The sequence below is a fragment of the Lissotriton vulgaris genome, chromosome 1_1, assembly GCF_964263255.1.
Source record: "Lissotriton vulgaris chromosome 1_1, aLisVul1.2, whole genome shotgun sequence".
In the NCBI taxonomy this organism is placed as follows: domain Eukaryota; kingdom Metazoa; phylum Chordata; class Amphibia; order Caudata; family Salamandridae; genus Lissotriton; species Lissotriton vulgaris.
The window spans coordinates 204,457,120-204,483,077 of NC_141685.1; the positions used below are offsets into that span (position 1 = coordinate 204,457,120).

At 48.7% G+C, this 25,958-nt stretch overlaps 1 protein-coding gene across 1 annotated transcript in view; it reads left to right on the forward strand.

Annotated features, from left to right (window-relative positions):
• Positions 1-25,958, forward strand: part of CFAP57 (cilia and flagella associated protein 57) — a 378,308-nt gene that overhangs the window by 274,232 nt on the left and 78,118 nt on the right. Inside the window, exon 15 of the mRNA XM_086952180.1 lies at positions 14,426-14,616. Coding sequence (XP_086808306.1) covers positions 14,426-14,616 — 191 coding nt within the window. The remainder of the gene's footprint in view (positions 1-14,425; positions 14,617-25,958) is intronic.

Here is a 25,958-nt window from a genome sequence, read left to right on the forward strand (position 1 = left end):
AATCCCCTAGGAAAGAGCCAACTCCATTACCTGATGGGAGAGAACGAAGGACCCTGTCTTTGTCTCGAGTTGGACACCCTGTAAGGGATGTCAGACCACTGGCTGCTGGAGTTTCTGCGTGGCTGGACCTCAGTGTCTTGTTTTAACGTGGAAGCTTCTTCTCTGGTTAGCCAGTGAAGATGTGGTTATTTTATACCCAAAAAGGTACCCTCAGGGGTTCTACCTAGATATGTAATGGTTGCAATTAAGTACAGTGGGGCCGTCGTCCAAGGATGACGACAGCAGTGACTTTTTTACAGAGTTATTATACAGAATATGTTAATCCTACTGAAGTGTACGTCCTGGGCAGGGGATTAAGATATGATACTAAGAATCCTCATGCATAATAAATTAGACCAGTTTCATGGAAACCAATCGACATTTAATCAGCACATAACTGGGTAAAAGGTCAGTGCTAGGTAGGGCAAATGTAGGTAAAAGGTTGTGTAGCCACCTAGGCCTAGATTGGGGTACACTGATGTTTATAACAAAACCAAGATGATCTATCGAAGGAATAGTTTGCGCCATCCTTGTTGGTCCTACCTTCCCTCCTGGGAAAACGTAGGGCTTGGCTCACCAAGCTCTGACATCCAGTTGGGTTTTTACAATGAGCATCAAATATGAAAATAGCCTTCACTAAAATGAAGTCTATGCATATTTATCTCAAACATATTTATTTTGGATGTCCTGAAAACCTAGCTGAATGTAAAGTTTGTTGGGAATGTTAGACCAGCTCAAATTCTCAGTTAATTTATCCTTCAATAAATAAAGAGCACGTAAAGAATGAAGGTTTTTCTTGCCCAGTGAAGGCTGTGGTTCATAACTTGTTGGGTTCTCTTAGGGGGCCGCAAGTCCAGATTTATCGAAGCTCTTCCTAAGCAGACTGACAGGTAAACCGAGTTTTTTTTCAATCTATACAATAGTTTGGAGCTGGTACAATGAATGGGCTTTTCCTACGTGCGATTCTTTCCTGGTACAGATCTGGTAACCGCCTTGGTTTACAAGAGGAATTCATCCTGATATTGCAGAAGCTCTTCTATCCCAAGGAGCCTCTCCAGAGGAAGCAGCAAGATCCTGGAGGGAATCTGGTGGGAAAAATCCACACCAAACCATGTTCACTTTCTCAAGAGCCTGGAGAACCCTCTACTAATGTATCAAAAACTGTGGGTCATTCGACGCCCAAGACCTTTTCTGCCCTGTTGGAGACAGAAATGCTGGTTTCCCAGTATTATGTCTTGAGATGCCTTAAAACTACTGAGGGCATTTCTCTGATGGTGAGAGTGAGAATTTGGGGAGTTAACAATGTAGGACATGCACACAATCATTTATGGTAGCCCCCACCACCAAGCAGAGGGACCACTTGGAATTAGCTAAGGCAGACACAATCCTGACAATGGCTCCTGAGTGCAGGAGCTGTGCTAACCAAAACAAATGAAATACAGACACAAATGAAACTATGACTGAGTAGTATTGGTGAACAGATAGATGTCTCCTAGTCGCCTATACAGTTTTGTGAGGAAGCAAAATATCAGAATATTGACGACAAAAATGCTGCTAAAATTTGGTAGTCAGAATGTCAACTACCACAATAAGTTGAAGGTAAGAATGTTTAGGCAAGTATAGGTTTACAGTCCTTAACTCTGCATCTGCTTACCTTGAAGATATATATATATATATATATATATATATATATACATACATACATACATACATATATATATATATATATATATATATATATATATATATACATACATATATATATATATATATATATATATATATTTATATATATATATATATATATATATATATATATATATATATATATATATATATATATATATATATATATATATTGAGCGTTGCATTGCAAAACAGACTGTGCTATCTACATTCTGGAATGTACATGCAAACTCAAATATGTGGGAAACACCAAACTTCCTGCCAATAAACGTATACTGCAACATCTTAGAGCAATAAATAACAAAGACCCTACCTATCCAGTCGCTAGACACTTTCAGGAAAAACACAATAGCGATTTGAAATTCTTATCATATTACCTCATAGACTCAGCTCCTAAAAACAGAAGAGGAGGGGATCGGGAAGGCATCTTGCATAAACTAGAGACGAGATATATAATTGATCTCGACAGCAAGATGCCGGGAGGTCTTAACACCACAGAAGACCTACACACTTGCATTTAAAGAGTTCTCTCCTCTGCCCTCTCTAGACTCAGCAAACGGCTTATAAGTAACATCTCAACTGAAATAATTAACCAGGTATCTACAATCGTTGCCTAAGAACTGAAATAGCCTTGAAGAGATGCCAAACAAATATCTCAGACTGCCGCCTGACCTGAAACCAATACAATCTGTTTTTTTAGTTTTCACTTGCACTTTTTACACATAGGGTGGCAATAGAAAAATGTTATTGTGATTTTTACACAAATTTAGGTCACTCAATAGGTCCAACCCCTATTAAGGGTTAAAATATTGCTTTTGAGCACCATTTATACACTTGGTTTTGAGGGAGAAAACAGTACCCACACAAATCATAGGATGACCATCAAAGACAGGAGGGATATTATATCAAGATAAACATACAGCCTCATCAATCACGTTATTGCATTTAGGCAATTATATTAAGGTACAAAAAAAGCAATGGTATTTTTATCCTACATTGATTTTAAATTGTCAAATGTTTGATAGGATATTTTAGCAGGTTTTTATAATCAAATTGGTCTTTTTATAAGTTTAGGTATTTATTTATTGACTTAAATTATATATTTATATAATTATCAAGGCCTGCTCATATATATTTATATTTTTCTATTTATTTATATAGAAACAAACATTCAGAAGGAAAAACATGAATTGGTTTTTATTAATAATAAGTATGTTGGGGGCGTGGCCAGGCGCCAGTGCAGATGGCCGCATAACTCGAGAGCTCCGTGAAGCCAAGCCCTCACTAGTGGAAATCCGTGTTCCACTTAACTCTCTCTTGGGCCCCAGCATGGTGACACTTGCCGCAATCGATCAACCTAACGCCGAGAGTGCAGTTCTGCCCTGTGACCGAGATACGGCCCTCGGGTGTGGGACGGCCTGCGGAGCGACGCTGCCCCGGATCGTTAGGCGGACCAGGACTCTACGGGAGGCCCCGGCTTGTGGGACTGCCCGTCCGCTTTGATTGAGAAGAGGCTGGTGAGACATTGTAGGCCTCACCCGGCCGCCGGAGGAATCGGCAAGGGGAGATCGTGCGACAGGGGCCCCCCCTGGAGGATGACAGTATGTTCAGAGGCTGCGGCGAGAGGCCCGTGATCAGCCCGCCAGCGCAAGCCTGCGGAGGTGCGGCCTAACAGCCTGCGTGTGGCGCCGGTTCCTGGCCTTTTAGAGGTGAAGCGGGCGGTGATTGGCACAGGGGACCTCAACGAGAGTGCAGGCGCTCCTGGTGCCATATATGAGGGGCTGTACATGGCGCTGACAGACTGGCCGGACTGCTTAAAGAATAGGCGGCTGGTGGCATTTCCTGACTGCAGATGCAGCATTAGAAGGTGAGAAGCACCGGGGACGGAGGCGCTAATTACGGCGGGGCACTGACACACAGCGGCAGGCATTCACCCTACCTGCAGAAGGCAGCGGACTGTGGAGGCATTTGATATCTGGACAATTGAGGCCCAGCAAGCCAAGGCCCTTGGGACACTTGCATAGGGCGGACATCACAGACTCCAGGCCGGGCATAGTGGAGGGTCATCGACTACAGTGACGGGAGCGCCTGCATATACCCGGTGAGAGTGACACGTGGGTGGGTGCTACTGCGCCAGCTGTACAAACAACGGACGGTGGTCCTACGCCGGGCCGGAGTGGGACGGGCCCGCCATCGGCATCCCATATGGCCTGCAGGGGAGAAAGGGCCGGTGCTGCCCCTCGCAGGCGCAACGTGTGTGCCTGCTACGCTACGGTGTCTCTCTATACGGCCCTGTGACTTCTACGAATCCCTCACACATCGTGGGGGTAAGCCGGCATCATGAGACCTAAGACTGCCGCGCCTACGCAGTCCAACAAACTGGACAAATACGCTGTACAAAAGGGAGCCTCCCCAGTAGGGTGCGCTTCCGGGGACACCGCCGCCCCTAAGGAACCATCGCTGGCCTCCATCATAGCGGCTATACAGGCCCTAGGCACCAACTTGGAGACCAAAATAGATAGGGTCTCCATTGAGGTAAAGCTTCTTCGGGCTGACCTCAGCAAAACCTCAGACAGGGCCAAGGCGAACGAAGCCGGAATCAAGAACCTACAGTCATCGGCGACGGTACTGGAACACCGCGTAAACGAGCTAGTACACCAGCATCGTCAGATGGCCCTCAGACTCGAGGACCAGGAAGTGCGGGCCCGGAGGAGCAACATACGCGTGGTAGGCGTTCCGGAGGAAGTTGAAGGGCCAAGTATGGAACTTTTTCTAGAAGACTTGATCCTAAATCATCTGAAGCCTAAGCGCCTATCGAACATCTTCACGATCCAACGGCCACACCGTGCCCCCATCCCCAAGCCGAAACCCGGGGCACCGCCCAGGACAATTATAGCAAAAATCCTAAATTACCAAGACCGGGACACCATCCTGCTGACGGCTCGGCAGAGGGGGGACCTACCGTATGAAAACACCACAATCTGTTTTTTTCCAGACTTCACGCTTCAGGTTCAAAGAGAGAGACGCTCCTTCACAGGTGTAAAGGCAGCTCTGCGTGACAGAGGTATCAAGTACATGATGTTCTTCCCAGCCAAGCTCAAAGTCATTGCTGGGGGCAAATCCCTTTTCTTTACCACTCCGTCGGATGTACAAAACTGGCTGGACGAAGAGTCCTCGCGGAATCTGAATTGACTGGACAAGGGCAGTTGAAGAGATACTCAGGATGCATCGCCAGGATCAGCAGCCGGCCATTCGGATGCGGGAGGGCGGAGCCAGCGCTCCTGGAGATCGAGATCGACTAGCCCCTGATGGGACACGCTCCGTGAGGCGAAGGGACAGTAGCAGTTACGGACAAGCGGGTATTGATCTCAACAAACTGTAATGTATCGCAGGGTCTTATTATGGGAGTGAACTCTCCTCAGTGGGGGGGGGAGCTAAGGGGCGGGAGGAGCTGAGATGCCTTAACGGCACAAAGTGGGTAGCTCTTCGGAGCAGATACCATCGGTGAGGCTCCCCCATGTTACCGTGACTCTGTGATGCACACTGTTTTGGGACAGGCTGGGACGCTGCTCTGATTTGACTGGGTTGTGAACTAAATTTTGGGCAATGTGTAAATTTTGGTGCTGGAGTTCGAGTGGTACACAGCTATACCTTCAATGGAGGGAGTGAATGGCGGCTGGAGCTTGGGCCGGCGCACGCTTCTCTTAGTACAAGACTTTCGGAGAAGGGAGTTCTTTCCTACTCCAGGTTGGGGTACTGGGCGAAAGGCACTCTGCTAATTGGGGATGTGGGTAGTTCTAAACCTACGGACAGGGCAGCAGGGAGGGGGTTAGGTTTTGTGGTGCGGGGGTGGGTTTCAGGTTTTAGGGTCTGGGGGGTGGCTCTGGTGTTCTGGGGAGGGGGGGAGCGAGTTGGGGGGAGTGGGCCGGGACTGTTTGGTGTTGTCGCGGAAGCTTGCAGTGTATAGACTACAATTTGGTGCCAGGATTTGCAGGGCTTGGAGCGTGGTGCGAATCTTCAGCCACTATGACGTGGGATAAAAGCCTTAGGATTATGAGTTGGAACGCCAACGGGCTGGGGGGCAAACTTAAGAGAACTATAGTGTTGCAATTCTTTAAATGACAAGTGCCAGATGTGGTACTCCTACAGGAGACCCATCTCCTTGGCAACACCTGCCATGCATTGGGCAGATTTGGATATTCCCTTGTTATTCATGCAGGCTTTACATCTGGCTCACGTGGGGTCGGTGTAATGATACGTCGAGGCCTTCCCTTCGTTATAGAACACTCTGTTACAGATCCATTGTGCCGACATGCCGCTGTCTCTGGTAGATGGGAGGGTCGGGGGATTAGCCTCGTGACCTGCTACATCCCACCTGGCCTTCAGACCCAATCCTTTCAGGACTTGGGGAAATTGCTCCTCTTCCTTCCAGAGGGTCAGATTTATTTGGGGAGAGATTGTAATTCCGTGGTCTCGGGTCACTGTGATAGACATCCCCCCAGGGACCTTCCTTCCAGCCAGACCTGGTTGGCCGATTTCATAGACACCTTTGGCCTCACTGACGTTTGGCGCTTTAAACACCCCACCAACAGGCAATACACCTTCTTTTCAGGTCCACAACGTTCTTTCTCTCGTCACCTATATCCTTACAGCGCTACATTATTACATGGTTGTTCAAGAGGCTACGCATTTGGCGCGTGGTATCTCAGACCACTCCCCTCTTTTGATCCACCTTACCATAGGAGGCCAGCGAGAGAGCAGACTGCCTCCGATTAGCGCCTGGCATCTCCGTAACCCGGACACGCGTACGGCCCTTACGGTAGCGATTGACCGCTATTTTGAAAACAACGAAGGCACAGTGGACTCATCGGTGGTTTTGTGGGAGGCATTCAAAACGGTACTGAGAGGGGAGGCTCTGTCGGTGATAGTGAGCCGTTGCAAGGAGCAGGAGGCGCAGATGCTTAAAGTGGAGGGAGATCTGCATGATTTAGAGGCGGCTGTGATTGCGGGGGGGGGGAACCCGGAGAAGACCCACCAGCTTCACCTTAAACAGGCTGAGTTAAAGGCATTGGCCACGGAGGCAGCCAGAACTACCATTAGGGATAGAGAAGGCAGGCTGTACGACCAGGGAGATAAGGCGAGTAAGCTTATTGCATGGCTGGACAAAAGGCAACAGACACAGAAGGTGGTTGCGGAACTTTTGACCGAGACGGGTACAGTCATCACCGAACCCCGTGAGGTGGTTCGAGAGTTTGAGCACCACTACCGAAAGGTGTACAGTAGAGGGTCGGACCGGCCTGAAGAGGACTCAGTGGACTTGTTGGCCGACATCCCAATGCCTGCCCTCGCAGATGCGGAGAGAGAGACCCTGGAGGCCCCGCTCTCTATAGAGGAGTTTAGGTGGGTCATTTGTGATCTCTGCTCTGGAAAGGCCATCAGACCCAATGGGCTCCCGGTCGAACTTTATAAGCTCAAAGCGGATGGCCTCAGCCCCTATCTTAAGAGGATGTTTGAGGAAAGCAAGGAGCAGGGACTGCCACCTAGGGATCAAGGATTAGCCACCATTGTGGCTATCCCAAAAGAAGGCAAACCCAAAACATCGTGTGCCTCCTACAGGCCTATCTCTCTGCTTAATGCAGAGCCCAAGATCCTTGCTAAGGTTCTCGCTAACAGGCTCCGGCCGGTCCTGTCGACACTGGTTCACCCCGACTAGTCGGGCTTTATGCCACACCGTAATACTGCTCTCAATCTTCGACGGGTCGATGGCGTGCTGGGGCGCTGTCACACCATTCGGGAGGAAGCTGTGCTGGTGTCACTGGATGCTGCCATGGCGTTTGACACCCTGGAGTGGCCATATATGATAGCGGTCCTCCGGAAAATGGGCTTTTGCCCCGAATTTATAGGCTGGGTCCACCTCCTCTATTCTGAGCCACTGGCCCAGGTTACCGTCAATAATAAGCTATCCGAGGTATTCACTTTAGAGAAAGGGACACAACAGGGTTGTCCCCTCTCGCCGTTACTTTTTGCTCTGTCCCTTGAGCCATTAGCTGCCTGGATCCGACAAGATCTCTCTATAAAAGGGCTCAGATGGGCAGACGGCTGGGAGGACAGGATTTCGCTTTACGCAGACGACATCCTGCTATACCTAACTAGCCCCTGGAAATCGCTTATTGTAGCCATGGACATATTTACTAGTTTCGGACGAAACTCCGGCTACAGTATAAATTGGGGAAAATCCGTGTTAGACTCCCTTCATGGTGGACCCCGGTGGTGCCCCGTGACTGCCCGATCCAGATTGTAATGGAGGGGTTTAAGTACCTGGAAGTGTATATCTCCAAGACGGCGAGTGTACGGTATGAGAGAAATCTCCTGCCACCTTTGCAACGGTTTAAGAAAGACTCGGCCCTATGGCGGAAACTCCCACTGTCTCTGTTGGGCAGGGCATCGCTCTTTAAAAAATGATGATGCTGCCAAGATTTCTCTATGCTTTGCAGAACTATCCTGATTTGGTACCCCAGTCCTACTTTACCTCACTAGAGGCCTCCCTCAGGGAGCTTCTGTGGGACGGGACGCCCCGTATCTCCCTTCAGAAGTTGACGCTCAGCTGGTTCGATGGGGGAATTGCGCTCCCCGATATCCGTAAATATTATTGGGCCGCGCACCTTGTGGCCATCAACCAGGGTACGTACTGTGATGGTAACGAACCCGGGTACGGCATGGACCATTGGCTCTTACCGGGGGGGGGGGGGAATTACGAGTCTGCGCTATACTCTAGGCCAGGTAGGTTCCCGCTAACTGGGCCCACTAAACACTCAGTGCATATCTGGCATTTGGTGCAAAAAAAGCTTGGTTGGACCGACACTCTCACCATGGCCACCCCGCTTTGGGCATCCGAACGCCTTGGAACCAAGGGGTTCCATAACTGGGACTTGAACAGGATCTCCTACATTCGAGACCTTTGGGGCCCCGCAGGGGTTGTGCCTTTCGCCTCCCTCCAGCAGACCTATGAGCTAGCCCAAACAGAATACTACCGGTATTTGCAGGTCCGTCATTCCCTCCAATCCAACATTCCCACAGGAACCGTACCCCCAGCCTACTGCCCCATGGAGGACAGATTGCTTGATGGTCACCTGCCCGATCACGCTATCTTCCACACATACAGAAAAATTATTAACAACTCCCCTGATTTACTGCACACCCTGAAGGGGAGGTGGGAGGCGGACGGGCTGGAAATAGACGAGGAGGAGTGGAACAGTGCTCTGGCGTCTCCTAGGGAGGTGGCCATATCAGCCAGGCTTCGTCTGATTCAGTTGAAGATACTTCACTGAGTTTATATTTCGGGGACAAGACTACAACTCATGGGCCGTAGTTCTGATGGGCTTTGTCGGAGAGGCTGTGGTGAGGTAGGGACATTTTTTCATATTCTATGGGAATGTCCACTGTTACAGGTTTATTGGAAACGAATACACCAGTGCATGCAGGAGGTGGAGTTGCCGGTGGAGGCGAAGAGATGTCTTTTAAATATATGGGAGCCTACTGATTTGTCGCATCGAGGCAAAACCTGGGCCACACTTGGGTTTGCCATTGCAAAACGTAATATTGCCAGATTGTGGGGGGCGGTGGGGCCACCTAGGATTGAGTCCTGGAAAACAGACATGGACTGGTGCATGCTCCAGGAAAAGACAGGCTACGTGGCCAGGGGCTGCCCACAGAAATGGGTGGAAATTTGGTCCGGTTGGAATGACTATAGGGGCTGTATCTGCAAACCCTCCACTACGGCCAGGGTTGACGACCCACTCGCACGATTAAATGTGTGATGCTATCCTGTATCTTGTAAGGCTTGAAGTCCTATGATCTCCTGTACCTGCCTTGGCACCCTTATGATACGATTGTAAGTCTTTTATTGTATGCTGCGATGTACACCGCTTTTCTTCTCCACAGTTAATAAAAAGATATTTAAAAAAAAATAATAATAAGTATGTTTTCACTGTCTATGAATTCGATGTGTTGAACACTGTTTTTGCACAAAGCATTGCCACTTTAAAAATTATATAAAATGATGGTTGAAGCCAGAGAGCGTTGTCATGTGATCAAGGTCCAGTAAGGACCGAAACGCGTCATGGCTGACTAACATGGAATAAACAAACAAACTTTTGCACATAAATGTGGTCCGTGCCTGCTTTTACCAGTTACCAGTTGTGAATGACCCCCTTATATCTTAACATACCATTGGTTGTCGGCACATTCAATGAAAACATAGACAATGGACTTATTAGTCCCACTTCAAATTCAAACTAATATCTAAGCCATTTTAGAAAGTGCATAAAATCATTGCTGAATCAAGATTGATATTTATAATTACCTAATTAATCAAAATTCATAGAAAAAGGCGGCTAGCAATTGCATAATTCTGCCGTCTGGTGCAATGTAATCGACGCATCAGCGTTTGGTACTGCTTACAACAAGTGTATTTTCTAAGTGGTTCAAAAAATGGGTATGTGTCACAATAAAGACCTTTCCTATGGAGTGGTGTGGAGCACAGTAGATTGCGGTGGAGTATGGTAGAGTGGCATAGACTGTCATAGCGTTGAATGGCAGAAAGTAGCATACAGTTGAGTGGCATATAGTGCGGTAGTAGTGGAGTACCTTGGAGTAGAGTAAAGTTGTGTCTCATAGAGTAGAGTATAGTAAACTAAAGTGGAGCGACATAGAGAGAGTTGTGTACTTTGGAGTAAAGTGTAATACATTGATACATAGATTAAAACAGAGTGCCGTTGACTTACATAGACTATAGTACATGGTTGTCCAGCAGAGTGCTATAGAGCCGAGTATAGTGTGGTAGAGTGGAGGCGTGGACACTGTCGTTGAGTGGAGTACAGTGTTGTTGACCGGATTACAGTGGAGTTGCATCAAGCAGAATTGGGTAGAGTGGAGAGGCGTACACTAGAATATCGTAGATTCGGGTAGCTACTTTTTTACTAGTATGTGCATGGAAAGGTTCGGGGTGGTGTAGGTTGAGTACAGTACAGTGGAATAGGTAGAGTGGAGTGGCGTACAGTCTTACAGCGTACAATGGAATAGAGTATAGTAGAGTGGTGTAGAGTTGAGTCATGTAGAGTGGCGTTCCATTGAGTAGAATAGCGTAAAAGGAGTGGCATAGAGTGTTGTTGCATAGAGTGCAATAGTGTAAACTGAAGTGGCATAAATTGGAGTGGCGTAGAGTGGAGTGGGGTGGCGTAGAGTGGAGTGGAGTGGATAGTCGTAGAGTGGAGAGGCATAGAGTGGAGAGGCATAGAGTGGAGAGGCGTAGAGTGGAGAGGCATAGAGTGGAGAGGCGTAGAGTGGAGAGGCACAGAGTGGAGAGGCATAGAGTGGAGTGGGGTAGAGTGGAATAGTGTAGAGTGAAGTGACGTAGAGTGTAGTTGTGTACAGTGGAATAGTGTAGAGTGGGGTACAGAAAAGTGGAATGGCATAGATTGGAATGGTGTACAGTGGAATGGCCTAGAATGGAATAACCCGGAGTGGAGTGGTGTAGATTGTAATAGTGTACAGTGGAGTCTCGTAGCATGGCATGTCATACAGTGGAGTAGCATACAGTGGAATAGGATACAGTGGAGTGGCGTGTACTAGAGTGGCATTGAGTAGGGTGGCATATAGTGAAATTTCATACACACATATATACACACACGCATATATTTTTATTCGGCGGTAGCCACTCTGGAGTTATACTTAGGATTTCCAGAGATAGGAATTCCTCAGATTCTTGTTCGCTAATAACTTTATGCCAGTTTAACAAATCACCACAAAACTTTGCAGACCTATTGTGTTTTCTACATTGCCGTATGATGCATCTATATAAATATAGGTCAGCTGTTCCATAGGAAATGCGTTTTATGTCCTGTTTGACGAATCTCCATGAAATTTTCCAAAAAGGTGCTACGTTTTTACTAGATTGTGCACGGAACATTTCGGGGTGATCCGTTAGGTCGGGCCAAGTAAAAAGAGGGGCGGTCCCAAAAGGTAAAATCTCCATGCATTTTCCATAGACTACTTTAAGAAGTGCTACAGCAAAATCTGCTGAATTGAATTTCTTCCAGATTTGGGAGGAAGCTAGATCTTGGTCCACAAATTGTGCTTTTTATGATTTGTTGTAAATTCATTCTGTAGTTTCTGAGAAATTAAGGTTAAAAAATAAATGTATATCTGGATGGTTGTATCAGCGAGAGGCTCGAGAGACTCTTGTGGGAGCACCAATTTGAAAATTGAGTGTTCTGATTGGCCTCTGGAGCTTTATTTCCCGGCCTGCCATCTCGCTTTCATGGAAGTCAGAGCAAGTGTTCTGATTGGCTGCCAGCAACGTCAAAAAAATGTTGCTGACAGCCAATACAGATCTCAGGGACTTAGTCCCCTTGTCTTGAAGTAAAAAATAAATAAGTAATATAAGGGGGCAGGGTAGGGATAACCTGAACCCCAAGCTGCAATGAGGGGGGGACCCAGAGAGAAACCCCCCCCACCTTGGACCAAAAGCAAAAAAGTAGGCACAAAATGCTGCAATCCTGCGGGACTCCCACAATATAGAAAAAAAAGCTCCCAAAATGGCAGCGGGGGCAAATTCCCCCATGGTCGTAAGGTGAGGGGTGGGGCCGCATAGCCCCCACACCGAGCCCTTAAAGGTTTCAGAGAGCTCACCGCTGGGCCAAAATCATGAAAAAAGATGAGGGGGCGGCAAGTCTCTCCTCCTTGAGCCTTTAAAGGGTCCGGGGAGCCCACTCCTGGGGCCAAAATTTGCAAATAAGAGACTCCCTTCAGCGATCCTCATAAGGCCCCTGGCCCAACATTGCTTAAAATGGGGAGGAGAGCTAATTTGCCCCCCTCCGCAAGCGGGAGCGAACACAAAGTCTGCTCCTTACCAGCGGGAGCTTTGAAAATTCTCTCGCAGCCCCCGGCTTTTGATCTGTTTCCCTGCCCACTCTGAGGTAGGGCATTAGATGGGGATGCAGGGACCCTGGGGGGCCCCTTGCGGCCCTCAAAAAGTGTATGGTGGGTGCACTGGGTGGGCTTCAGAGCGCCCACCTTTAATTGTGCGGGTCTCAGGGGATGGTGTCCCTGGGGCTGATAACGGCTTGGGAAGGGGTCCCTGGGCCCCCTCCCCTTTATTGTTACTAGTGGTCCTGAGGGATGGGTGCCGGGTCTGGTGGCTCAGTGGACGGATGCCTCCACTGCAGGGGCCTGTGTTCGACCTCATGGTCACTGGTTCAAATCCCGGTGGGTCTACTCAGCCTTTCATCCATCTGAGGTCGATAAAATGAGTACCATTGAGTTGGGTAGCAAGAAACATCTGTTATTCAGCCCCAAGATACCTCCGGGTGAACGTGCCCTTTACAAATACACATGTTATGTTATGAAGACCCAGGAATGGGGGGCCACTCTGCTCCCTTCCCTTTAATTTTAGTGAATTGGTCCTGGGGGATTGGGTCACAACCCCCCCCCCCCCCCCTTTTTTTTAAGTTGTACCCTTGGGGGATGATGTCTCCAGTGCCCAATAAGGCTCTGGGAGGGGGCCTTTTATAAAAAAAACAGCACCGGGCCCCCTCCCCTTTCTTTAAAAGAAATATAAGAAAAGGCCATGGGGGATGGGTTCCTCAGGGCCTTATGAGGCTTGGGAATGGGGGCCACACGGCCCCCTCCCCTTTCATAAAACAGGCCCTGGGAGATGAATTCCTCAGGGCCTAATAAGGCTTGGGTAGGAGGGGCCACATGGCCCCCTCCCCTTTCATAAAATAGGCCCTGGGGGATAGGGTCCCCAGGGCCTAATAAGGCTCGAAGAGTGGGGCTCGTAGACCCCAACCCTTTAAAAATACATATGGTCCTGTTGCCAATCCCTTGTTGTGCACCACCTTTGGCCATGCACCACAGGTGGTTGGCTTTACGTGTGGTAATAAAATATTGTGTTACGTTAAAAAAATCTTAGAAATTCACTGAAAAAAACTAAAGTTAAAGTAACATTATAGTTAGGTGAATTAGTCAGTGACAACATTAATGTTTTGAAATAAAAAAAACTACAGAAATACACCAGTTATAGTTTTCAGATCGAACTATAACTTGCACCCCCGCCATGTACTGCCTGTGACCTCACATGTTACATCACTCATGGCATATGCTGTGACATCATTTATGACGTCACTGATGGCATCTCAAAAAATATGATTGATGACGTTACTAATGGCTTCATCCAAGCTTCTTTTGTACACATTGCTCTTTAAACGGATTAGAGCTATGAATCTAAGTGCAAAATAGCTCAGAATAATACAAAGCATCTTTACTGCTATCATTCATACAACCCCCATAGGTAAAGCAAGTTTGTTTCATGTGCAAGACTGACCTTAGATCACACACTTCATGGCTAGCCGAGTTCATGTTGACGATCAACCACAGATGAAAGGGTAACCTCTGCTGCAAACAGTGTTCAATCTGTATACAACTATTTAGGCAAAACCAAGTTCCTCAAGATACTCAAGCTCTGTTACATAACTAATGCATTACTATGGGCATTCTTTAACTGTATCAAACCCCTGACAGTCACTGAACTTACATGGAGAAAAGAAGTGGCCATGAATAGAAAAGTGGGTACCATTAACACTGTTTACTCTATGGAGAGAGTTTTACTCTGTACTCGTCATGTTTTCTCGGTTTCCTCCAGAATCATCTAATAACCAGAAGTTGATGCTTGAATATGAGAAATACCAGGAGCTGCAGGTGAAGTCACAGCGGATGCAGGAAGACTATGAGAAGCAGCTCCATGAGATGGAGACTGGCAAGACCCTGGCCCTGGAGGAGATGACAGAGTACTATGAAGCTAAACTGCAGGACAAAGTTATGCAGCTAGAGCAGGTACTCATGACCTTCCCTGGTCTAGCGTGCTCCCTTGTTCTTGATCCTTGTGCAGACAAAGTGTCCTTGTAAGAACATGTTCGTTTGGAGCCTGCCTCATCCCGCCAGCATGTTTATTCATGTCCCTGCGGCCTTCAGCGTGAATGGTTTAACAGTGTTAATGTTTAGCCAGCAGTCATTGCAAACAAGACTGTCCTGAGTTTTTATGAGACTTTGTGACCTTGTGTTTGGTTGTGGTTCAGGGCAAGGTCTTTCCCCAGTAAGTGCTGTGCCAAGAACTCAATCTGGCTCCCTGGTAGGGTTGCCACCTGATTCATTTTTTTATGGCACTACTGGTATGTTAATGTCCCAGCTGGGTCAAAAATAAGCAAAATCACCTAAAGCTGGTATTTTTAGCCCTTACCTGTACATAGTTCAAACAGCAAATATAAAAAGAAAGTGCATTTAAATGTCTTTGGGAATTGCGTTCACAATCCCGGAGTATAATTTAATAAAGGCAGAAAAGTGATGGTAAAAATGAATACATTTGATTTTCCTAAAAGTCCTGTTTATTATGACATCAATGACCTTTGCAGGCTCTTAAAACAACAACAAATGGGTGGTATTCTTCTCTTGGACAGGTGGACACCCTACTGCCTGTGCAGGTAATTCTGAGTTCTTTATGCACCTGCAGGTGATATTGAATTTAGTACAGGGTGGGGAAAGGACATTAATTGGCTGATTTCATATTGAGCACTGGCTGTAACTGCATCGGTAGGATCATCCCGAGCTCTTTAGTGATCCATAGGTGATCTTGTGTTGATATACCGAGAGGGGGAGGACATTTCTTGGATGATTCAATATTGAACCCTGGCTGTGACTGCCTGAGCAGGGTCATCTTGAGTTCTTTATTGATCCATGGGTGATCTTGTACTGGTAATGAATGGTTGATCTCATGTTGAGTCCTGGCTATAACTGCCTGAGCAGGATCACCCTTAGTTCTTTGTGGATCCATGGGTGATCTTGTGTTGGTGATAGGAAGGTTGATATTTTGTTGAGTCCTGGCTATTACTGCATGAGCAGGATCATCTTGAGTTATTTATCGATCCATAGGTGATCTTGTGTTGGTGATAGGAAGGTTGAACCCTTGTTGAGTCCTGGCTATTACTGCATTAGCAGGATCATCTTGAGTTCTTTATCGATCCATGGGTGATCTTGTGTTGGTGATAGGAAGGTTGAACCCTTGTTGAGTCCTGGGTATTACTGCATGAGCAGGATCATCTTGAGTTCTTTATCGATCCATGGGTGATCTTGTGTTGGTGATAGGAAGGTTGAACCCTTGTTGAGTCCTGGCTATTACTGCATGAGCAGGATCATCTTGAGTTCTTTATCGATCCATAGGTGATCTTGTGTTGGTGATAGGAAGGTTGAACCCTTGTTGAGTCCTGGCTATTACAGCATCAGCAGGATCATCTTGAGTTCTTTATCGATCCATGGGTGATCTTGTGTTAGTGATAGGAAGGTTGAACACTTGTTGAGTCTTGACTATTACTGCATGAGCAGGATCATCTTGAGTTCTTTATCGATCCATGGGTGATCTTGTGTTAGTGATAGGAAGGTTGAACCCTTGTTGAGTCTTGACTATTACTGCATGAGCAGGATCATCTTGAGTTCTTTATCGATCCATGGGTGATCTTGTGTTGGTGATAGGAAGGTTGATATCATGTTGAGTCCTGGCTATTACTGCATGAGCAGGATCATCTTGAGTTCTTTATCGATCCACAGGTGATCTTGTGTTGGTGATAGGAAGGTTGATATCTTGTTGAGTCCTGGCTATTACTGCATGAGCAGGATCATCTTGAGTTCTTTATCGATCCATGGATGATCTTATGTGGTGGATTTTTGAGGGGAAGAAGGTTACCGGTTATTTGCATCTTGAAACCTGGCCACAACCAGGTAGAGGGATTCATTTGTTAGCAGTTAGTTGAATTCTTTAGTGTGAGGCTGACTAGGATCATGGTTGCTGATAATACGTACACACGTTGCCAATACATTTCAGTTCTCTGAGTCATGAAATCTCTCTGCATGTTAAGCAGAGTGTTGGGAAATGTTCTCAACCTTGTTATCTTCAGTGACATTTAAAATCACCAAACACTTCCACCCATGAGCAGTCTACTGAAACTCCCTCTTTAACAGAGAAAAATAAAAACATTTGAAAAATAAAATGCAAAAGCAACATTTTTTAATCTTTTAATGTAATAAAGCAGTCTCAAAAGAGAATTACAAGAAAGTCAACATGTCCTTACAATTGAGTAGAGCAGAATGTCTTCACACAGCCTTTTTATTTGTTCCCTTGTAATGTGACAAAACAAGAGGAAATAGTTTTCCTATGCATACATAATGTTACATTGAGGAAAACCACTCTTTTAAAGCCACCACCAAGATACTTCAATTGCAAACAGGTAGGTAAGCACAATAAACAGTGGTCTCCATGGTGAAGATCAAACCGTATGCTAAGAAAGTGGAATGCAAACTGCGATTAAAGTCAGGACTTGGACCAGGAGACTCAGAAGAGCTGGGCATACTAGGAACAACCCACGGTAAGGTAAGTACCCAGGAACCCCACGGAGGCTGTGTGCAGAGTGGAAACATATCTACGTACTACATAGAAGTCAGCGGGAAAGTCACAGTTGCAGTTTTGAAGAAGAGCCCTTCCCAGTAGCCCCTGAAGATAACCCATGGAAGACAGAAGGTTGGAGAGTCACCCACCCGTGGATACCCCAGGAACCAGGATATCTATATCAGGTAAGCCGGTTGTATAGGCGTGAAATGACGTCGGAAACTACCATAGACCACAATGAAGGACTTAGGTAAAGATCCCGCTGGCAAAGACTTTGCAAAAGTCTGGTGGAATCCAAGGGTGGATTCTTGAAGAGGAGAACTTGCACGCAGAAGGGACCGAGTTAATGCCACTAGGAGGTGACCATTGATGACGCAAGATGCATGAGTAATGACAGCGACCTTGTTGCTGCAGCTGTGAGGGCCAGGTGACACTGAGGAAGACCAGGAGCCATTCACGAGCTGTCCCATGCTGGAAGTTGAGAACCAGGTGGTCGGTGTCCAGGAAAAGAGCACCAACAAGCCTTGACCACAGCAAACATGTGGAAAACGATGAAGGGGCAACGTTGAGACTAGCAAGGTCCACGGGACTTACCAAGTGCAGGAGAGTCAGAGCAGGCCCGAGCAAGGAGAGAAGCCCACTGAAGCAAGAGAAGACCCTTGAAAAGACCCACAGGCCAAAGGCACAGGAGGAGCAGGAGGACCACGAGCAGCTCACCAAGACTGAATGTTGGCACTGCAGAGGATGCAGTGAGGACACTGATCTTGGTAGGAAGAGATGCTAGAGCTTCTTGTTGCTCGAAAATCTCTGGAGTGCAGAGCCAACAAGCCTTGGCAATGTCAAGTCGAGGCGGTGCACAGGGGCTCTGGCCCAGCGGTTGCAGAATCACCACATGTGTTGCTGAGCCTTTTGAAGTCCATGGAACGTCAGGAGCAGCAGACCGGTCAGCTTCATTGCGGTGCCTGCAGATACAGGGGAGTGACTCCTTCACTCGAAGGTATATTATTTTGGGTGTCCTTGATGTCCACAGGTCTGTTAAAGATCCTGGAAGAAGCACAGACACAGACGACGAAGAAGACTTGCAGAACAGTAAGACCAGGAGCAGCAGGAGTCTTCCGTGATGTAGTCTGTTCCAGGCGCAGTCCAGCAAAGTTCAAGTGTCCAGACTGTCGAAGAGTGATATGGTTTCAGGCTTGAGTCTTGTCCCACAACGAATCTGAGGACCCACCCAAAGTTAAGCCCTTTTATACCTTAAGAAAGGGGTTAGGACGACTTGGGGGTCCCTCCCAGAGGAGGCGCTGGACAGATGGAAGGATACTCCCATGTCTTTTGTCCAGTTTCGTGCCAGAGCTGGAGCAAGGTCTCCCAGAACTGGGATTAAACGAAGTATGCAAGGAGGGCACCAAATTAAAGCAGTCTGGTGGCGCTAGTAAGCACCCCCACCCCAGCCTAATACACCAAGTCCTCTCTGGGAAGTTGTCACACCTCCCTCTGATAAAAAAACTTTTGTTCAGTAGCAGCTCCACAAGGGAGTGTTGCAGGTGGTGGGGCGTGGTGGGGGAGGGACAGTATGGGGGGGGTTGTAAACTCCGGAATTGGGCCGAACGGAGTTAAGTAAAGAAATAAGTAAATAAAACGAATTACATTGCACTCTGCATCGCCGATTTGGCGTTGCAGCGCGCGCAATATCATTTTATTTATTTCTATACTCAACTCCGTTTGGCCCAATTCTGGAGTTTACTAACCTCCAACCGCCCCGCAGCACTCCCTCAAGGAGCCGCCACTGCTTTTGTTCTACCTTCTCCTGCTCGGGCTCAGCTCAGAAGCAGGAGGGCAGAATTGTGCCTGGGGTCAGCAGCAGCACTAGATTGCTGGCAGACCCCGGAAGGCTGTTACCAAGAGCACTGGGGATTTCCCAGAGGAGTCCCACACCCTCCCCTCCCCTCCCCCCCGGGGCTGGTAATCATTCTTCCAACACCGGTAATGATGTTGGGGTATGATTCCAGCATTGCCAGGTTCGGCACAGCCGCAATATAGTTAGCCATTGCGTAATGATGAATGGCCACTATATGTATCAAAAAGGGTAACCGCACGTACAAAGCCTGGAGAATTCACTCCAGGGTTTGTATGGGTGTCCTGCTCATGCAGGGGCACCATAACACTTATAACCCAGCTCCCTACCTTTAGGATTGAAAGGCCTGCCTTAGGAGTGACTTATAGGTTTTAAGTGTAGTGGCCTCAGATATAAGAAAACGTATATCTGTCGTAAGTGGTGTTTATGACCAGCTTATACAGGCTGCAATGGCAGGCCTGTAGTCACAGTTTGAGTGGTTTCTCATGGGTGGCATAATACATACTGAAGCCCACGTGAGACCCCTGAGGTACCTATGCCCTTGGTACCTCAGTTCCATATAATAGGGACTTATAGGGGTAGCCAATGGCCCATTGTGGAGGTAACGAAGTACTTACCATGTCAAATTTAGGGAGGAAGCACAGTGATTTGGGTCTTCATTAGCAGGATCCCAGTCAAACTAGTCAAAAAACACATACTGACACAAGAAAAAAGTGGGGGTAACCATGAAAGCAGATCCTATTTTCCTACACCAGGTTTGACTGCCACTCTCCCATCTCTTCCTCGCCTCCTTAAATCACCCTCCCAGGTTTGCTGGGTGCTCTCCCTTCTTGTGTCCCACCCTTCTTTATTGCCTTGGGTGCTCTCCCGTCTTGCGACCCACCCTTCTTTATTGCCTCCTCCCAGGTTTGCCAGGTGAACTTTTGATTTGTTTTACACTCAGGTGTAATGAGGGCATTTCTAACTCTCTGTACCTCCAGATATGATGAAAGATCCCCTCTCATTCCCTAAACCACCTGTAGGAAGGTACATCCTGACTATGGTTGCCCCCAACTTTTTGCCCTGTGTTTTAGCTGGTTTTGGACATAGTCGACCTGGGACCCTGCCAATCAGGACCCCAGGCCTACTGCTCTCTCTTTAAAATGGATTCTATGTACCCTAGGTGCATTTACCAATTGGTACTGGGCCACCTTATCAGATCCCGTAACGCAGGGCATAGGTGTACCCAGGGCCGCCAGGGGCTGAAGCATGTATTATGCCACCCCTGGCTGGCCTCCTAAATTTGACACAACTGGCTGCACGACAGCTGGGGCGAAGACGTGTAACCACCCTTCGCTTTAGGTATAGTAGCTCTATATCTAACCATACAATGGACACCCGAGTTCCTATCAGTCACTCCTATGGCAGGCCTTAACAATCCTGAAGGCAGAGTGCGTGGGCTCGTGTGAGCTAGGTTCAGGCCCGAGCCGAGCCCGGTTGCAGCTTGCGGAATCAAGACCCAATGGCTGTTCCATGATAACGCGTACCATATCGGTAACTCCGGTGTCGCGTTATCAAGGCATGTCGAGTAAGGTGTCATACGAATCGGGGTGCTGCCCTCTCACCAAATCTGGCGATGAGGTTAGCATTCCACCCTTCTAGAGGGACACGACATGTACGTAACTGTGAACCCCGGTTAAAGTTAACTGAAGCCTCAGCTCCACAAAATGGATGCTGCCACCACAGACACGAGTCTGACCTCCTGCTGCTGGGAGTCCTTCCAGCGAGGAGCGCTTGGACAAAGGGTTTCCTGTCGAGGGCGGTGTTCGCACCGTCCCAGACAGGGTTTGTGTATTCTGGGTAGGTAGGGCTTTGGCGAGAAGGTGACTGCGGAGTGGCACCCCGGTGCTCACTACGCATCTGCCGGTTAGAACCAGTTCCAGGGGCGACAGCCCTGGCCTGGGGAAAGTCCGGCAGGGGAGAGGGGTGTAACTACCCCCCTTCCTGGTCCCACCCTTAGGGCAGGACCTAGTCATGTACCCACCCCTTTCTTTAGAATAAAGGCCGGAGCGGGGACCCTTCCAAATTAGATCATCTTTGATTCAAGAACTACTTTCTACGAAAGGACATTCAAGACTCTTCTCAAGATTTCTCCCTTGTGACTAAGGAGTAGTCACCCTGCATCAGCGGGCACCACCTAAGAACTCTGCGGTTTGCTGTAAGTCCTTCCTCAAGGAATCCGACGGCCCAGCTCGACGAGAACCGGCTTCCCTGGCACCTCTGACCTCTACCCACGTCATCAGCTCAGCTGTGATCTGTGGGTGCGACGAGACCTCGAGGGACCGGCCATCATCAGAACCTGCACGCTCTTAAAACCAGCACGACCATCGAGGTAACTCTCTGGTGAGTGCTCTGGGGTCCGAGAAGCCCCGACCCTGAGCCGCTCCAGCACCGAAGTGCAGCCCCCCGGCATCTCCACGATCTGCGTGGGGCCCTTCTGCTCGCTGCTCAGCACGTTGTCTGGTCACTAGCCGCTGGCTGGTGCCCTTCCTTGACGACGACCGACAATCAACACTGCTGGTCTGGTTGCTCCAGACTGGCCCTTGCTTCCATCTTTGCGAGAAGCACCCCGGACCCTCCTGGTCCACTCAAGACGCCATCTTAGGCCCACCACGTGGCCCTGAGATCTGCCAAGGCTTGTTGCCCCATCCTGGGCCCAGCGACGCCGACAGCATCATCCTTCGTGGGACAGCTCGCACCTCCACCGTGGTCGCCGACAACGCCTCCTGGTCCGTGAGACTGCAGAGCCTAGCGTCGCCCACTCACCTGGTCGAGGTGATGGCCAACCGGTGCCCTCCTGGTACCCTCTAACTACTGGCTAGTAGTACGAACTTGGTCCCCTCTGCTTTCAGGTATCAACATTCTCTGATCCAGGCTTGGATCTCTACGAACTATTCAGCACTGGTCGCCGGCCAGCAACTCCTTTTCTTCCGGCTCCTGGCTCGTCAGCGAAGACCCCGACGCCTGTAAGACTTGTGCAGCCGCAGCCCTCGTGGCTAGGTAACTCGGCATTTCGGTGCCTGCATAGCCTCTTTACTCTAGGGTCCTGAGTCCCTCGCTTCCGACTTGCCTTATCGGGTCCGCCCGAGACCTTAAACTTTCCGTGTCCTCGGACACTTGTTTTAATTGTGCACTTGAAGTATTTGCTAAAGAGATTTGGTTTGTGCTTAGTACCCTGTCCTCATAAAGAGTACAGGGCTGTTGTGATTCTTAATAAATATACTGTTTATTTTCATAACACTTGTGTGGTGTCCTTTCACTGGATGTTCAAGGGGTACATGTGTGGTAAACAGCTGGCTTAACGCGCCCTCTCGAGTCTTTAGCCTTAGACTGCTCGTATCCACGCTACTAGGATAGCTGGTCTATAGGTTGACTTACAACCAAACACCATAAGGGTCGTTGGAACGATACATAGCGGTCGCTAGAATAGCGAACGTTGCATATCGGGCCAACTTCTCACATTGGTGAGCAGCGGTTGGGATTTGAGCTTGCTGTTGTTTTACCACACGTATCCTAAGAATATCTTGTTGAAAGATCGCACAAGTACTATTAGTACATATAACTAAAGCTTAGAATACTCTGAGTTCTACTGAACCAGCTGTTGTAGCTCCTCAAGGCTTAGCACACCTTGGCTACAACTCTTAGCAAGGGAACAGTAGGTAAACACGTAGTGTAGGTAGGTGCATCACTTACACCACACTAGAAACAGTATGTCGGACAAAGGAGGAAACTCTGGGTCCCCCCTTGTGTCAGTTGACCCTCCACAGGTCATCCCTTCAGGATATACTGTGCTGAGCTTCAAGGAGTTGAGACGGCTATGTCACTCCAGGAAGATCAAGCAGGGGTCTAACCCCACAACGTCCTTTCTGATTGGTCTCTTGGAGACTTATGATGCCAGAAGGGCCGAGAAACTTCTTAGCTCTTCTAATCCAGAAGGAGACATGCCTCCCCTCGAGGGAACCAGGGACGATCCTGACCTCATCCACCTCGCAACTGAGAACGAAGATGGGGAGGAGGATGAGGATGAGGATCTCTCTGGGGATGAGGCAGATAAGGGACAGGTAGAAGTCGTCAGACTAAGCAGGTCCAACTTAAGCAAACATGATAGTGGTACTGGGGGGCCCTCGGCGCTACTGTCAGGTCCGCTTAACATTGGGAAAGGACGAGCCCGATCTCTGTCAAGAGACTCTGGCGGATCCCTTCGAACCAATGGCTCTCACAACTCGTCTCAGAGAGGGATGACGTCCCCTCAGAGGAGAGTGTACGAAGCTAAGGAAAGGGCAGCTAATCTGAGGATCGAAAGGGAAGAACTTGCCCTGGCCAAAGAGCGGCTTGCCTTTGCGAGAGAGCAACAGTTAAGTGGGGCAGTCCCCACTGGTGGCAGCAATGTACCTAGCAATAGGGAAAAGAGTTTCGATACGAAACACCTTGGTAAGATAGTGCCCCCCTTTAAACAAGGGGACGACATCCACAAATGGATTACTGCTTTGGAGAGGGCCTGCACGGTACAAGGCGTTCCCCAGAGTCAGTGGGCAGCTATCTTGTGGCTCTCCTTTGAAGGAAAAGGAAGAGACAAGCTCCTCACCACAAGGGTAGAGGATGCTAACAATTACCAAGTCTTGAAGAATACACTGGTTGAAGGGTTTGGCCTAACCACTGAGCAGTACAGGGTGCTGTTCAGGGATACCCAGAAAACGCAGTCTCAAGATTGGTCTGACTTTGTTGATTGTGCCACTAAGGCTTTTGAAGGCTGGCTACTGGGTAGTAAGGTTACTGATTTTAAAGGATTGTATAATCTAATTATAAGGGAGCAAATCTTAAATAATTGTCAGAACCAGTTATTACACCAGCACCTGGTAGACTCTGATCTGACCTCTCCACAGGAATTGGGTAAGAGGGCAGACAAATGGGTCAGAACCAGGGTTAGGCCTAAAAACCAGGGTGGTGACCAGAAAAAGGAATCAACCAAGCCTCAAGAGAAGGGTGGGGATAAATCCACAGAGAAGACTTCCCAAGGGCCCCAAAACTCCAACAAGGGTGGTGGGTCCCAGAACACTCCTTCAGAGCAGAAGAAACCTTATTATCCAGTATTTGGGTGTCTTTCATAGATTCACATGCCTGAATCATTCCCCGTCGCCGAGACGGGAGCCTCCGGTACATAAAAAAGTAATGTCCTAAGGACATACATAGAGAATATAGGCCGAAGGGCCTCCCCTTATGGGGCCTTTCCACGTCCTTATGTAAAAGGACCGAACTCTCATCGTTAGCCAATCAGCTCCGACCTCCTTCTAGAACCTTCCCGGGAGGAGCCTCCGTCCCTCAGATTTTTCTACCGCACGTTGTGCTAGGGAGTCTCCAACCTGAGCTCTTCAGGTTTCCAAAATTCGAAGTCTCAAACTTCGCCGAAATTCACTTGTACGAAAAGGATTTCATCCTAGCATCGACTAAATGTCGGAATCTAATAAGAAAACTTCGTCCATGGCGGACTCACAGAAGAAAGCCCTCCTAAGGGCCTGCTCCTCCTGCGGCAAGCAGCGGATTCAAGCGGAGGACAAGCACGACCTGTGCATATATTGCCTGTACCCTGACCACGTCACTGACAAGTGTAGGGTGTGTAGAGCCTTCCCAAAGAAGACGGTTAAGGAAAGGGAAACTCGCCTTCGCGAATGGCTCGACAGGCTTAAGGTCCGAGACACTCTGGAATCTTCCGAGGGTAGTGTCTCCGCGACCTCCAAAGTCTCCAAGAAGAGACCCAGGGTGCAGTCCCCTGGAGAGACAGACACTCCTCCTAAGAAGGCGCACAGGAAGCCTTCGGAGGCACGCTCCACCTCCTCCGTGTCTGTTAAGGAGGGCCAGAGGTTCAAGAAGCCCGCTCCATCTACTAAGCGGACCACCTCAGTCACGACCACTGTGTCGACCACTATGGCCTCATCGCCCTCCGCGGCGACCACGACGACCACCACTGCGTCCTCTGGCGCACCGGTCTCCTCGACCATTCCTCTCAAACCCTCGAAGGCCGCCTCTTCGTCACCTAAGAGGTCTAAATCTTCAGGTACGCCTTCGCCGAAAACACCTCATACCGAAGGCTCGTCACCCAAGACATCGAAGTCAAGTTCGTCTCCTAAACAGTCGAAATCAAGTTCAACAACCACACCTTCGACAAAGGCATCTCAGGTCCACGACCCTACCATCGGTAAGGCGGCGAAACCCTTATCCCCACAAAAATTGGTACCATTGACCCTGACGGAGGTGCCCAAATCACCAACACACATGGCGGGAGCGCCATCTTCACGCACGTCGTCGGAAGAGACCCCGGCGCCATCTTGGAAGGAATCGAGATTGGTCGAAGTCTCTATTCACTCGAGTCCTACACCCTCGGTTCGCCCAACGGTGGACTTGGCAGAAGAAGAACAAGACACACTACAAAGTGAAGAGTCGGGCGAAGATCAGGAGGTTCACGAAGACCACCAGGACGTCCAAGAGATCCGGGACGGAGTGACGTATCAAGGCAGCTCCCTGACCGTAGACACGGTGAAAACCCCGATGATCTGTTTGCCACTGTCTCTGGTCAACGATTTGAAATCCCTGGTGCAGGACTATAAACGAAGGTTCCCGGACGCAGACAGCGCTGCCCAGGTACCGGTCACCCAACCGCAACCGGCGGCCTCGCACCCTTCCGCTCCCCCGGCCCGTCCTCGGAGCCAACTCCGACCGCAGACACAGGCGGAGGACTCATCGGAAAGCGAGGAGGACGACACGGACTTAGAGGAAGGCGAGGTGCAAGACGTCGCCTCGGACCACAGAGACGACGATGCCGATGCTGCGTCATCACACCATTCGTCTGCCCCGGCA